General features: G+C 41.2%; 2 protein-coding genes across 5 annotated transcripts in view; one reads left to right on the top strand and one right to left on the bottom strand.

Moving 5' to 3' along the window:
- Positions 1 to 565: 565 nt before the first annotated feature.
- HINT1 (histidine triad nucleotide binding protein 1) lies at positions 566 to 8,618 on the bottom strand. Of its 3 annotated transcripts, none has more exons than XM_070234435.1 (4): positions 8,542 to 8,618; positions 4,348 to 4,797; positions 2,115 to 2,219; positions 566 to 949 (listed from the first exon to the last, which is right to left on the bottom strand). In XM_070234435.1, the coding sequence occupies exons 2-4, from the start codon at positions 4,456 to 4,458 to the stop codon at positions 785 to 787; spliced, it is 381 nt and encodes a 126-aa protein (XP_070090536.1). In that variant the 5' UTR covers positions 4,459 to 4,797; positions 8,542 to 8,618; the 3' UTR covers positions 566 to 784. The 3 variants fall into 3 exon arrangements, with proteins under 3 accessions (XP_070090536.1, XP_070090534.1, XP_070090535.1); XM_070234433.1 differs by having other exon boundaries at positions 8,346 to 8,596; XM_070234434.1 differs by having other exon boundaries at positions 8,382 to 8,596.
- A 33-nt stretch (positions 8,619 to 8,651) lies between these two features.
- Positions 8,652 to 14,667, top strand: part of LYRM7 (LYR motif containing 7) — a 29,735-nt gene continuing 23,719 nt past the window's right edge. For both annotated transcript variants that reach the window (XR_011425597.1, XM_003362828.5), the window contains exon 1: positions 8,652 to 8,918. Coding sequence is in view for 1 of the 2 variants with exons in the window: in XM_003362828.5 (XP_003362876.2) it covers positions 8,901 to 8,918 (18 nt within the window). In the remaining variant the exon portion in view is untranslated. The remainder of the gene's footprint in view (positions 8,919 to 14,667) is intronic.

Genomic DNA, 14,667 nt, shown 5'->3' with positions numbered 1-14,667 from the left:
TCTATAGAAGAACAAAGACTCTGAGCTTCCCTCCCCAACTCCACATGGCCAGACTCATTCACAACTTAATTTTATTTTGCTAATGTGCACATACACATTCAAAACAGTGAGTTTTCAATTTGGAAAGTTAATTCTAAGTAATGTTTTCAAGTCTTCATAATAAATATTCAGACAAAGTTTACATCACAAGGAAATACCAATGTATGGCTTCACAGGGTAAACAGTGATTCTGTGACAAACCTACTTTCATCCCTTCCAAACTACCCCAACAGTCCCGGGGAAACATGTCGGCTGGACAAAAGGCATTGTTTCTATACCCAAAACTGTCATTTTCTGGATCAATCATATCACATACTCTTTTATGCTAGAAAATGAGAGAATTAGATTAGAAAATCTTCTCCTGCACTAATATTTTACCCTAAAAGGATATTTCAAAGCTAAAGCTAAATTTATGAAATCTTACAATTTGTCTTCAAAGACCAGTCCCACCATTATAACAACGTAGATATGTTGAGTCCTCCTTCAGGAGAAAAAACAAGAAACCCCCCAAATTATGAACTCTATCTTTATCCATTCCAACAAATATATTTATTAAAATAATAAATCACATACAGAATTCAGAGAGACTGTAAACCATGCAACAGCATCTTTTATTGTGTATGGGTTTTTTAAATTATTTCTCAATCTCTCCACACACAGGCAAAAATAAGGATACCGTTTAACATATTGGAACTTGCAAATTTGATCAGTGACTAGACAAGGGAAAATTATCCCTAAAACATGCTTAACCAGGAGGCCAATTCATCTGCCGACCTCCAAGAACATGGAGATGAACATGATAGACAGACTGTCCCCCATCTGAACCTTCATTCACCACCATTCGGTAACCTTTCTTCAGGCCCAGATCAGCAGCACATTTCTTGCCAACAATCATTAAATGTCCAAGAAGCTAGAAGAGAAAAAAACGTTTCTTAAGAACAGGCAATTTACAACTTCTTGCAAACCACCAAGTTGAAATACTAAATTAAAAAACTGCCAAGTTGAAACATACTCCTTTGGGCAATTATCTGGAAACCCTTTTAATCCTAATACAACATAATTTACAATTAAAAACTCATTAAGATTAGGTATTTATTCCTTAATTTCAATAAACAAATTAGAGATATATATCTACTGCTCAATTAAAACAATTTTAAAATCATACTCCAAGAGATTTAAATTTTCTTAATAAAGCAAAATATCTTGCTTTCTTGTTAGAAAAGAGGATATCAATTAGGATAGGTTTGGTTACACTGTGGTAAAAACCATCCCAAAATCTGGTTTACAACAAAAATACATTTCTTGTGCTTACTACACATTCATCATAAGTTGACCAGGCTCTATATTCTAAATCTTTTTCACTTTGAAACCCAGGCTGATGGAGCAGTTTCTATATGATCACAGTGGCAGAGGGAAGAGAGAACACGCTAAAACAGTTGCTAGCTCTTGAAGTTCCTACTCAAAAGACATATACCACTTCTGTTTGCATTCCTTGGCCAAATCAAGTCATACGACCAGGCCTGACATCAATGAGGCATGAAGTATAATGCACCCCTAATGAAGAATAGTATTTATGAACAATTATACAATCTACTACAAAGAGCATTAGGAAAAACTTTAATTGAGGTCTATACCTCCTGGCAAAACCAAATACTTATTCTTCTTTCCTTTAACAGCATTAATAGAAGAAGAGTCATTGAACCCTCTTTTGTATGACATACTATTTCTTTGTTGAGGATAATGAGTCTCACCAACTAATCCTTGCTTGGAACACTTTTTGCTTAAGAATTTGTGGTGATGGATGTTAACTAGACTTATTGTGGTGATGATTTTGTAATATATACATGTATCAAATCACTATGTTGTACAGCTAAAACTAATATGTTATATATCAATTATGTCCAATTAAAAAAATCCAACTATTTATATATTGCATTGAAGCATTAAGGATTTTCTGGTTTTCCTCAGTAGTGAATGCCCTTAGCAAAATGAAAATGTGACATCACTTTAAGGTCAAAATTTAGTCTCCCAATTTAAAAAGAAAGAAAATAAATTATGTTAGTAAATTTACTTACACTTTCATCATCATCTTCTGCTACAGAAATCTGGGATATATGTTTCTTGGGTATCACCAGAAAATGTGTTGGCGCTTGAGGGGAAATGTCATGGAAAGCAAGGCACTAGGGAAAAGGGGGAAAAAAAAAATCAAAGTTTTAGTACTACATCATCTTGTGGGCTTACCATTCTTTTGTACTAACCCTATGAGAGACACTGCAGTAGATGCTAGGAAATCAGAAGTGCACACAATACATGCGATCCCCTGATCCCTTTCATAAAATTTACAGTCTAATGGGAAGACTGACTTTAAACAAATAAAGGTATAATTAACCAAAGATCCTATGTTAGAAAAGAAAAAGGTGAAAGAAATGATTATCACAGAAAAACATGATTTAGATTGCATGGTCAGGAAAAACCCACTCTAAGGGAGTAGCATTTACACTGAGATCCAAAGGATAAGTAGAAATAAGGCATGCTAATCCTTGTCTACCTTTCCAGTCTGATCTCATGCAACTCTTCACGCTCAAGTCACACTGTCCGTCCTCTCTCTCCACCCTCAGGGCTTTTTCAATTGCTGTTCCCTCTACCACAAAGATCGTCTCCCCTCCAACTTTTGTCTAACTTAACTGCTATTCATTCCTCAGCTCTCAGCACAGGTATCATTTCCAGAGGAAATCTCTGATTCCCCTGGCCACCGTTCCTGGGTCAGGAGCCCCGGCTGCACCATTTCCTGGGTTTTTCTTTTACTGCAGTGATTGGTTTTGTAATCATGCAATTTGTCTGATATTTGACTAATTCCTTTTTCTTCCCACTTTACTCAACTATTTAAGAAATATACCTACTCTCCTTTGTAGAAATGAAGAGGCTAAGTAGCATTTAGACAAATTACATGAATGTTTTTGTGTCTCTCGCTCTCTCCTGGGGGTGGAGGCTGCTTAACAGACGCTGGTGTCAAGATGGCGGTGTGTGCGGCCTGTGAACTCACCTCCTCCCGGGGACACAGCAAAGTGACAACCACTCTCGGAACAAGGACCCCTGAGGGAAGCTGCTTAATAGAACCTCTCTCTGCTTATCTAGGAGTGATTCTATTCGGTTCCCCATGCAAAACGCTGTATCATTCAGATGATTTATGCTGTTACACTGTCACACTTAAGTTGTTCAAAAGTCAGTATTTCAACAATCATTTACAAAAAGCAACTGAAAGTATTTAAAGAGAAATGCACATTTTCTAAAACAGAACAATTTCCCTAACTAGTGATAAAGATATTTAAATAAAATTCACTTCAAGGAATCTATAATCAAATCTTAGATAACGTTTTGAATCGAAGAACGCTACTAGTAGCGCTAAATGTTTCTCTTTTATTCCATATTTCTTAACGTTAATTTAACAAGTTTACAAAACTTTTTCTAATTCAACCAACCTCCTGCCCAGCTTTGCTTGAGATCCACACACGTATATACAACTGCCCGCTAAAGGCTTTACACTAAGTCACTTCAACTCGGCCTTTCTAGAACAGACTCGCACCTACAATAATATCAACAAAAATTACATTCTTAGTCATAAAATGGCTTCCTGTCAAATATAAATAGAATCACTTTTCCTCGGAGAGGCCCACTTCTGCCTCGAGAGTATGCAGCCCGAGAGCGGGGGCGGGGGTGGGGGGAGGTTGGGGAGGACGTGGTCTGGGGGAAGATGCGGGGCGAGGTGTGAACCCGGCGGGCCAGCGCGTCTGCGCGCCCCCCGCAGCCCGTGCGCCCCGACCCCCAGCCCCGCGCCGCGCGGAGAGGCGCCGGGCCAGGCCGGCCGTGCGCGGGAGATCGCGGAGATTGGGCCCGAGTCAAGGCGCGATCGGGTTTCTCCCTGTCAGGCAGAGCGCTGGCGAGATTGTGGGATTCCTGACACACAGGCGAGGTCCGAGGCAGCGGGGAAGCCGGCGGGCGCCCACGCCGAGAGCCCGGCGCGCCCCCCACGCGGGTCAAACCCCGCAGTGCGGGCCCCGCGTGTGCCCGGTGGCCTGGCCCGCGCCCGGGGCTGATAACGCGTAACCGGAGCGCCGGCACGCGCCGGCAGGCCGCCTCGGAGCGGCCGCGGCCCTGCCCGCTGGCTGGGGGCCCGCGGCAGAGGCCGCGTGGGGCGGTCCGGTCAGTTCCCTTCCCCGCAGCGCCGCCCTGCCCTTCCATGCCCTCGTGGGAGACCCCCGTGTCCACGGGCGGCCGCCCTGCCTCAGCCCACGGGCGCCTGGTGCCTACCTGGTCATCCTCAAAAATGATTTTGGCTGGGATTTCCTTGCGAATGATCTTCCCGAAGATCGTGTCCCCACCAGGCCGAGCGGCCTGAGCCTTGGCGATCTCATCTGCCATCTCGGCCTCCCTCCCGCGGCCGCACGGGGAGAAGCTCGAGAGGAGGGAGGAGCCGCGGGAGCAGGCGGAGGGCGGCAGCGCAGGCTTGGGACCCCGGCTCTCGCCGCGCTGGTCCAGCGCGTGCGCACTGACGTGGCGTGGTGCGGCGGGCGTGCCAGGGCCCTGGGCAAATGGCCAGGCAAAACGTGGTGGAATAAAGGTTCCTGAGCCTGGGCCCCGGAAGGCCGTACGGAGGTGGTTTTTCTTTCTTCCTTTCTTGTGTCTCAGGGAGTGGAGTTAGTGGTATAAGACCTTCTTCACTTGCCTTATGGACGCTTGTAGGAAAATTGGATACTGTAACTGAAAAGATTTGATAATCCAAGCAGTGCTGGCCATGTTTGCTGACTGAAACACCGTAACGCTTCATTTTTCAGCCACATAAGGTCTTGGCCCACCAAATAAACGCTCCTTGCATCCATTTTTTTCTCCCTCTAGCAGTGGTTCTCACCCTTGACTGCACGTTAAAATCACTTGGGGAGCTTTAAAAAAATCCCTTTGAACCTGGCCACATGCCAGATCAATTAAATCAGACTCTGAGAGTGAGACCCAGGGATCAGTAGTTTGTAAATCAGCCTAGACGTATCTACAAAGAATTTTTCCTAGCAGTAATCAACATAATGTAGGATGCCTCAAAGGCACAAAACCTTCCTTAACCTCACATATCCCTCCATGTCTTTGCTCCTTTTTAAGAGAATTTTCTATCTATTGTGTCCACTTTCTCATGTTTCTTTTTTCAAACCATTTTCCTCTTGTCAAGGTCACTAAGGACCTCCACTTAAAAAATCCTCTAGGCAGTTCCAGTTCTCATCATTCTAGACCTCTTGGCATCATTTGCCACTGTTGACCGTTGCCTCTTTTCAGCAGTGGTCTTCACTCTCCTACTTCCCTGGATGCTATTTCTCCTTCCTAGGGAGCCTCCTGCTCCAGACCTCTCAATGGGTTCCGTTCCTGGCCCTCTTCTCTAGGTAACAGTTATTCTCCAAATGTCTTTATTTAAAAAAATTAATTATACCTCCCAGACTGCCCTATGTGATCATACTTCACCAATTTGCCGTGGTGAAATTATTGATAGTGGTCCTCTTTAATCTCAAAAGTGTCCCATTTGGTACTTCTGCTATCAAAGATTTTACTGGGACAATTGGTGAAATCTAAGTAATGGCTTTAGAGTAGATAATAGTTTTGAAAATCATGTTAACTTCCTCACATAACCACAGCAAAATTATCAAAATTAGTTGATCCTGGGTGGGGCCCTATAATTTAGGTTTCTATAGCAGTTGCTGCTGGCCCTGGAACCATACTTTGAGAACCACTCATGTAAAAGAATGTCTTTTGTAGGAAAAAAAAAAAACTCACCGAAGTATTTAGGAGTATGGAGGTATCATGTCTGCAACTCATTCTCAAACAGTGAAAAGATACAAAAAAATACGTCCACATATAGATAAGTAAAGTGATAGAAAAGATTAAAGCAATTGTAGTAAAATGTTAACATTTGGGGAATCTGAGTGAAAGGCATATGCAAACTCTATTATTCTTGCAACTTTTCTGTAAGATTGAAATTGTCAAAATAAAAATTCAAAAAGAAAAAATATGTATTGGCTTGGATAATAAATAATACAGTCACCTTTCAGTAAGTCTGATGCTTTATCATGTACAGAGCAATGACTCTCCAGTATTTATCTCCTGACCTACGTCTCACCTTAATTCCAGATTGATCTATGGTACATATCACTGCCTACTCACCATCTCCATTTGGATGTCTACCAGGTACTTCAAATTTATTTTTACTCCCTCCACAACAAACAAAAAACCTCCTCCTGCAGCATCCTAATTCTACTATAATACCATTGACCCAATTGCTCAAGCCAAAAGCCTTGAAATCATCCTTAACTCTTCTCTGTGTACTTTCAACACATATCATGAATCTAATCACTTCTCACATCCTTTAATCCAAGTCACTGTCATATCTTGCCTGGAGTACTTCAAGAGCCTCACAGTTGGCCTCTCTGCTTCCACTATAGTCAGTTTGCCATACAGCACCCGAAATGATTTTTATAAAATATAAATAATGATGTTACTCTCCTGCTGGTAAGGCATTTCATCACAGAATTAAATCCAAAATCCTTACCTTGGTTTTAGGGCTCTTATGTGATCAGGCCCATGGATGCTGCTTCTACTTCATTTCCTTTCATTTCAACCTTCTTGACAAGCTTCACCCAAGCTGGGAGTGGTAGACAGAAGATGCCCACATCCTAATCCCTGGAACCCGTGAGTATGTTACTTTACATAGTGAAGAGGATTTGCAGATGTGATTAAGGATGTTGAAGCAGAAAGAGTCCTGGATTATCCGGGAAGGCCCATTATAATCACAGGGGCCCTTACAATTGAAAGCAGACAGGGGCATGAGAGTCAGAAAAGGAGATATGATGATGGAAGTAGGAGTGAGAGGCAAAGATTCAAGATGCTCTACTGTTGGCTTTGATGATGGTAGGGCCCACAAGCAGATGACATTCTCGATCTCAGAAGTCTAAACTGAGTTTCACTGGGCCAAAATCATGGTGTCAGCAGGGCTGCATTCCTTCCAGAGGCTCTAGGGGGAAACGGTTCCCTTGCCTTCTCCAGCTTCTAGAGGCTACCTGCATTCCTTGGCTTGTGGTCCATTCCTCCATCTTCAAAGCCAACCGCAGAGCATCTTCAAACCTCTCCCTGACTCTCCTTCCCTCTTCTACGTACAAGGATCCTTATGATTACATTGGGCCCACTAGACAATCCAGGATAACCTTCCCATCTCAAAATCCTTAGTTTAATCACATCTGCAAAGTCCTTTTTGTCAAATAAGGTAACATATTCCGAAGTTCCTAGGGTTAAACAGGAACATCTTTTGGAGGCCATCATTCTGCCTACCACAAAACTCCATGAACTTACATGATGAACATGCTGGAATTTCCTGTTCATTTCTGAGTTCCACACTTTGAGATGCCAATAAATCAGGACATATTTCCAGAATAATCACCCATTTATGGAACAGCCAAAGGAACCGTACAGATTTATCTAAGAGAAGAGAAGCTTCAGGACTAAACTGATTTTGACACTATGAGAACTGTATTTTCAACACTGGCAAGTGAGGGGTTTTGACTAACTGAATACAGGACCCTACTTAGCTAGAAATTATTACAATAAATTACAAATTTTCAGGAAACTGGGATATGATTCTAAACTGGAAACGAAAAGTAAGCATCCTTTACTCTTTCATTAGCAATCAGAAGGCACTACAATGCAATGTCACAAGATAATCTAATTTATTGTTTCCTGGATACAAGTACCTAGTATATTTAGTTTAACTGTTTATGTTAAACACTCTTCTGCAAATCTAATACATTTTAATTTAAAAAACAAAGTCAACTATTATCTTGCTAATCTCATGATGACTTGCAATATTCTTTAAAATGACATAAATCACAGACAATGAAAAAGGTCTTGGAGATTCATTGACTTTCATTCCTAATAAAAAGTCAATTTTTTTTTCACCTAAAAGTTAACCTGAAAGGCTGTGCGGGTAGGGAAGACAAACAATGATTATGTAATGGGAACAAGGTTGAGATTTTTCGTTAATACTTGCAAGGTCGTAAGTTAAAATGTACTTAAATAAATGGTTTATGATTGTCTATGATCGTGATGCTGCTAACAAACTATCCATTTCCCACCTCTTGACCAGCAAAGCCAAGGAGTAGGATAAGTTGAGTAGGCAAGATGTGGAGGGTAAGAGTAGGCTTTTTGGTTAGGCATAGGGATTTGTATCCCAGACCTCCATTTACTAGACGTGTAGTCTCAAGCAAGTAACTCAACCTCACCTTCCGGGGGAATTAAATCAGAAAATGTATGAATACCACTTTTCGGAGTCAGTGTTCCAGTCAGCGTCCGCTGTGGTTGTTAGGCTTGGCTCATATTTACGCAGTTTTGCAAGGAGACAGTCGCAACTTGGAAACGTTAAAATAAGGGTTCTTTAATAGACAACCTCAACACCAAACAGAAGGTAACGACATATACCTGCCGAAGCCATCCATTAAATATCAATCCACTATCCGCCACCACAGCTTGCGTCAGAAAACACCGGAAGTGACTCTGCCCCTAACTAACATGGCGTCCAGGAGATTTCCGTTCTGCTCTCCGGTAATTGAGCGCGGCGGCTTCTCGCGGGTTTACTAGATGGCTCCGTCTTAGCAAACTCCTCTCCAGTGTCCCTCCGCGAAAGGCGGGGCTACGAAGGATACCTGCTTGGTGATTGGTTGTGGCGAGTTACGATCATGGCTCTAGGGAGTTAGACGGTCCAAGCCAGGTGGTGATTGGTTGCCGAGAGGCGGGGCAGCTTGACCGCTGGAGAGGTAGCCGCAGTGGCGAGGAGAGCGATGGGTCAGGCGGCCAAGGTGACAGGGCCCACGGACGGGTTGGTTGCGATGCGGGTGGGGAGGGTAAGGGTGTGGCCTTAGCAAGGTTGTCTAAAGTCTTTGTAGCTGAGGTTCAGGACCGTCCACGAAGGATGTAGCCGTTCCCCCTGAGGAGCCCGGCGACCAACCCCGAAGGGTGGTCGATGGTTTGTGCAGGTGCGGAGGAGGGAGGGAGGCACCAGTGGCTCCTACTTCTTAGTCAACCAGTGTACCGAGCGTTTATCCAAGATGTAAGCCCGCCACTTGAGTTCTGCCCCCGTTTCATCTCCCCACGGAGTATTTGTCTGAGGGACCCATTTCACATCCTTGGGATGTGTACGAGACGCCTAAGGCAGTCCTGCGCTGCAACCCTCCCATGAGGGGAAAGGTTTAGTCCAATAACCCGAAGGTACACAGAAGTCTAGGAACCAAGGAAATCGAGTCGCGGCAAAATCACTTGCCAAAAGTAACATTTAGCCGCACAGAGCAGAGGACCGTGAGACCTGATGCTCCAAAAGAGCTGGGAAGTGATGGCCCCACCCCCGTCACATCCCTGCGGACCTGTTCTCAGATTCATTTCTCGTCAAACTGATGCACGTTCCTGGCTGGCGCACAGTTCTCAGGGACCAGTTGTCCCTAACCTTAGATATCATCAGCATGGCCGGTTAGGACTTGTTCCTGTGGTTGGCTGAAACAGAGACATGGGAAGGGGAAAATGGCCTGCTACAGTATAGTGAGGAAAATGAATGCTTATGGTTGGTCGATAATAGGGAGCCACCAAGCGGTACCTCATGTACACCAGGCAGTACTAACTGAACTTGGTGTTCTCAGTATATTTTAATGTATGTCACACCACCAGTAGAAACAGAAATGTAAAGGGTTGTTCATTCAAAAAATTTATTGAGTGTCCATAATAGCTATTAGTAATACCTATCAGGCAGCATTTAGTCTATACTGTCTAGGCATAATGGATGCAATGATAAATAGAACACCTTTGCCTTCATACTTAAGGCTGGCAAGTGGGGAGATTTTAAACAATTACTTAATTACAATTATAGTAAGTGCTTCGGATGGAAAATGCAGTGTATTTTGTGAGCATAGGACTGGGATTTGACCTATCTGGAGGGATACAAAAAAAAATCTCTCATAGAAGTGTAAATTGAGACCTGAATGATTAGAAATTAGCAAGGAGAAGAGAGAAAAGTAGTTCAGAAAGAGGGAGTAGCGTATGGAACATCCTTAAAGTGAGAAGTTGCTGGGAAAACTTGAATACAAATGAAATTAAATAGAATTCATTTCAAAAACACTTTGGCAAGGCCTACCATGTGTGGTATGTGTGGAGGGGGTGGCGACCAAGAAGCCTTTGAGGAAGTATGGGACAACAGCAAGTTAGCATTTAGTGAGCATACAATGTAGAAAGTGCCTAGTGCTGTGGGTATACTCAGGAGGAGCATATAACCCAGACTTAGAAGAGATAGGTAAGTAATGACTATCTAAAGTGAAACTTGGTACAGAAATTATACCATGTACCCTTGAAATTAGCCCATTGTTCAAGAAAGTTGAGACAAAAGGCTAAGTAACTTGTCCAAGCTTACAAGAAGTGGCAATGTCAGGTTCAAACTGATCTGACTGTAAAGAATCCGCTTCCTATATATACTGCCTCAGTTTGTCCAATTAATGTAAGTAAATGAGGAAGAGAAGACAATCTGTGACCTAGCTCTCTGCTTTTTAATAAAAGTTTATTGACTCCAAAGTGATACTAGCTGCAATAGCTCCAAGGAAGTAATGATGACATTTGCTTTTTCTTAAAGTGGTTCTTAAATTGGGGATGCTGGTTGTTAAACTAATGGAATCACTTTCGTTTTTTTCCTCCTCTGAATAGCATGTAAAACAATTAGGTTTACTTACCTTTCATTTTCTTCTTAATCTCATGCAATCTGTCCTCCACTGCTCTTGTAATATTGAACTACCTGGGTTTCTGTATTGTTCTGTCACCTTTAAAGTCTGTGTTTCTACCAACAGTCTTTTCAAGGCAATCTTGGCCTTTTGTGGGTTTTTCTGCTAAGGAAGATTAGCCCTGAGCTAACATCTGTTGCCAGTTGTCTTCTTTTTTTGCTTGAGGAAGATTAACCCTGAGCTAATATCTGTGCCGGTCTTTCTCCACTTTTTATGTGGGTTGCTGCCACAGCGTGGCTGACAAGTGGTGTAGGTCTGCACAGGGGATGTGAACCCGTGACCCAGGCCTCTGAAGCAGAGCACACTGAACTTAACCACTATGCCACAGGGCCAGCCTTGCAATCTTGGGTTTTGCTATGAAACAAAACCCTCAAATTCTTTCAGCCTCTACACATTACTCAATTCCAAAGCCACTTCCACCTTTTTGTTGCTTGTTATCGTAGAACCCCAATTCCCAGTACTAAAATCTGTGTTAGCTTCCTCTGGCCACTCTAACAAAGTACCACAAAGTAGGTCGCTTAAAACAGCAAATTTATTGTCTTATGGTTCTGGAGGCTAGAAGTCTGAATTCAAGGTGCCAGCAGAGCCATGCTTCCTCTGAGACTCTTGGTAGAATCTTTACTTCTTCCTTGCTTCTGGTGGTGGCTGTCAATCCTTGGCATTCCTTGGTGTGCTGTTGCATTGCTCACGTCCATCTTCACATGTCAGTCTTCCCCCATATGTCCCTGTCTTCACATGGCCTTTTCCTCTTCTCTTAAGGGTAACAGTCGTGTTGGATTAGGGCCTACTCTAATGACCTCATCTTAATTTGATTACATCTACAAAGACCCTATTTCCAAATAAGGTCCCATTTACAGGTACTGGCGATTAGGACTTCAACATGTCTTTTGGGGTGGACACAAATCAAGGCATAACAATATGGATATACCACATTTTATGTAGCCATTCATGAGTTGACAGACATTTATTTAGGTTGTTTCTACTTTTTGACTATCATGAATAATACTGCTGTGAACATTCAAGTATAAGTTTTTTTGTGAACGTATGTTTCCTTTCTCTTGGGTATAGACCTATGCGTGGAATTGCTAGGTCATATGATAACTCTATGTTCAACTTTTTGAGCAACTGCCAGACTGTTTTCCGACGTTTTAAATTCCCACCAACAATGTATAAGAGTTACAATTTTTCGACATCCTTGTCAACACTTGTTATTGACTGTCTTTTTTGACTCTAGCCATCCTACTGGGGTGAAATAGTATCTCACTGAGATTTAGTTTTGTATTTCCCAGATGGCAAATTATGTTGAGCATCTTGCCAGGGCCTTAATGGCCATTTATCTGTCTTCTTTGGAGAAATGTCTATTCAAATCCTTAGCCTATTTTTAAATTAGTTTTTTTTCATTGTTGAGTTATGAAAGTTCTTTATATGTTCTAGATACTAGCCCCTTATCAGATATATGATTTGCAAATATTTTCTCCAATTCTGTGGGTTGTCTTTTTTTTTGACAGTGTCTTTTCCTTTTCTCTCTTTAAAATAATTTTTTAGTTTTTATAAAAGTGATGAATATGTAAAATTTAAGAAGTCAAATATTGTTACACAGAAACCAGTAAGTGTCTACTTCCTTCTACATATCCCCGATTCCTGTTCCCCAGAGATAAGCACCTTTAATCATTTTAGCTATTTGTTCTGAAATTTACCTCTATGTTTCTAAATAACAAGTTTAAACTGCTATTTATTTTTTTTTTCTCTTTGGAGATATTATTTATTGACTTCTTACTAGGGAAGTTGAGAACTAAGCTCCCCTTACACACTATTCCTCTCAGAATTTTGGTGAATCAGGTTTTCACCTTTGATGTTATTATAACTATATAAAACTTGTCCACAGCTGAGCCTTCTAATATAATACTATATGATTACATTGCCTTTCTTTCTTAGTTTTTCTTGAAATTAGTAACTGCCTTATTTTCATTATCATTGGCTAGTTTCCTACATATCTGTTTCCAAACTCAGAGCAAAACTGAAGTCTACCAATTTCGTTTTTTTCCTAGCAACATCTTTTCTGGAGCAGTTGAACCTTTTGCTTTAGTCCAGACTAGTTTTCCAGGCTGGCTGCACAAATGCTGACCTGTATTTGCCCTTCACCCTCATCTCTGCCTCTCCTGTGTTGGATTACTTGTCTCCCTGATTCCCATGTTTTTTTCTTTTGTGGCTCATCTTGTTTTGGTGGAGCACATTCTTCTACAGCTTTCCACTAAAGGGTGTACGGCAGATGAGAGACTGTATCTCTGAAAATATCTATTTGCCTTTATAGTTAGGTGATAGCCTGACTAGGAATGGTATTCTAAGCTAGACATTTTTTTCAAAACTTCAAGATATTATACCATTGTCTTCTCACAGCAATGCTCCTTAGAAGTGAGGTGCCATTCTGATTTTCTGTCCTGTATATGTGAACTGTTTTTTCTCTCTGAGATTTTTCTTTTCATTAGCATTGTGCTGAACTTACATCATAATGTGCTGTGGTATGGGTTTTGTGTTGGGTACTTGGTGGAGCCCTTTCAATCTAGTAACTCATGTACCTTACTTGTGGAAATTTTCTTGGGTTTTTTTCCCCCTTTTAATTTCTTCCATCTGTTTTCTCTATTCTCTCTTTGTTGAAGATCATATTAATGTAACTGTTGGGCCATTTAGACTATTCTCTTAATTTTCTTATCTTTTCTCCCCTCAATTTCTATCTCTGAATTTTTATTCTACTTTCCAGGCAACTTTTTGCAACTTAATCTTTGCTATTGCTCATTTGATATCCAAGAGCTTTTAGGAGTTTTCTGAATGTTCCTTTTTTAATGTATTATAACTTCCTTCTGTTGTTATTCCATGTTTGCAATAACTTATGTTTCTGAAGGAGCTCTTTGTGGTCATTCGGTTTTTGTTTTGTTTTTACATTTTCTGCTACCTGTTTCCTGTTTCTGATTTGGTGTCTGCCTTTGATGTTATAGTTTTTTTTAACATATGTAAAATACTTGAAACAGTGCTTAGCACACAGGATATACTCAGTATGTTAAATATTGTTATCTGATGGATGGACTGGAAGAAAGGAGGGAATGGTGGCAGAGTGACAAATCTTTGTAAGTGGTCTGAGCAAGAGATGGGGAGGGTCTGAACTTAAATAGTTTCAGGAGATGGTTAATGTATAGAAGATTAGAGAGACATTCCTAAAGTTTCTACATGAGAAGTAAGGTAGATATAAAGAATGACCTAGAGGTTTCTGGCTTGAGATATTTGGCATCTTCTATAACTGAAATTGAGAAGACAGGAGAAAGAGCATTATTGAGGGAACAGCATTGAGTACCATTTTGGACTTGAGCAGTGTGAGGTGGCCTGGGCCTGTCACTAAAGCATGTTCACAATCTGTCTTCTACCAAAATAGTAGGCTCTTTTCTGTTTTTTTAACACAGTCATAGAATATTCATAAGTCTCAGCGTTCCACTTCTCTTTTGAGAAATCACAATTAAACTTGCCTAAATTGTCTGAAACATCTTCCTTCAGTTCTCTCTTAAGATGTAAGAGATGTAAGTTCATGAGCTTATGAATATGTGTATATGACTTTAAGAGCAGATGAAGGCCTCAATATGTTAAGAAAAGTGAGAACAAATACATACCAGATTGGTAAAGTTGATTACCTTAGCAGAGTGGTTTTTGGCAGGGGGATTATTAACTTTTTAACCATCTTTGTATTGTTTTGTTTCAAAGAACTTTGTATTATTCTTGTAAATAAAGCTAATTTTTTTAAACTTAA

This window comes from Equus caballus, chromosome 14, assembly GCF_041296265.1.
Source record: "Equus caballus isolate H_3958 breed thoroughbred chromosome 14, TB-T2T, whole genome shotgun sequence".
Taxonomy (NCBI): domain Eukaryota; kingdom Metazoa; phylum Chordata; class Mammalia; order Perissodactyla; family Equidae; genus Equus; species Equus caballus.
The sequence above is the reverse complement of the archived record's forward strand: the minus strand, read 5'-3'. Positions and strand labels throughout refer to the sequence as shown.

What these genes read in the sequence shown, in the direction of transcription:
- HINT1 (XM_070234435.1), bottom strand. Translation starts at nt 4,458, where the DNA reads ATGGCAGATGAGATCGCCAAGGCTCAGGCCGCTCGGCCTGGTGGGGAC. An exon ending in TCATTTTTGAGGATGACCAG is followed by an intron (nt 2,220 to 4,347) that starts GTAGGCACCAGG and finishes CCTTTTCCCTAG; the next exon opens with TGCCTTGCTTTCCATGACAT. An exon ending in CAGAAGATGATGATGAAAGT is followed by an intron (nt 950 to 2,114) that starts GTAAGTAAATTT and finishes TTTCTCTTCTAG; the next exon opens with CTTCTTGGACATTTAATGAT.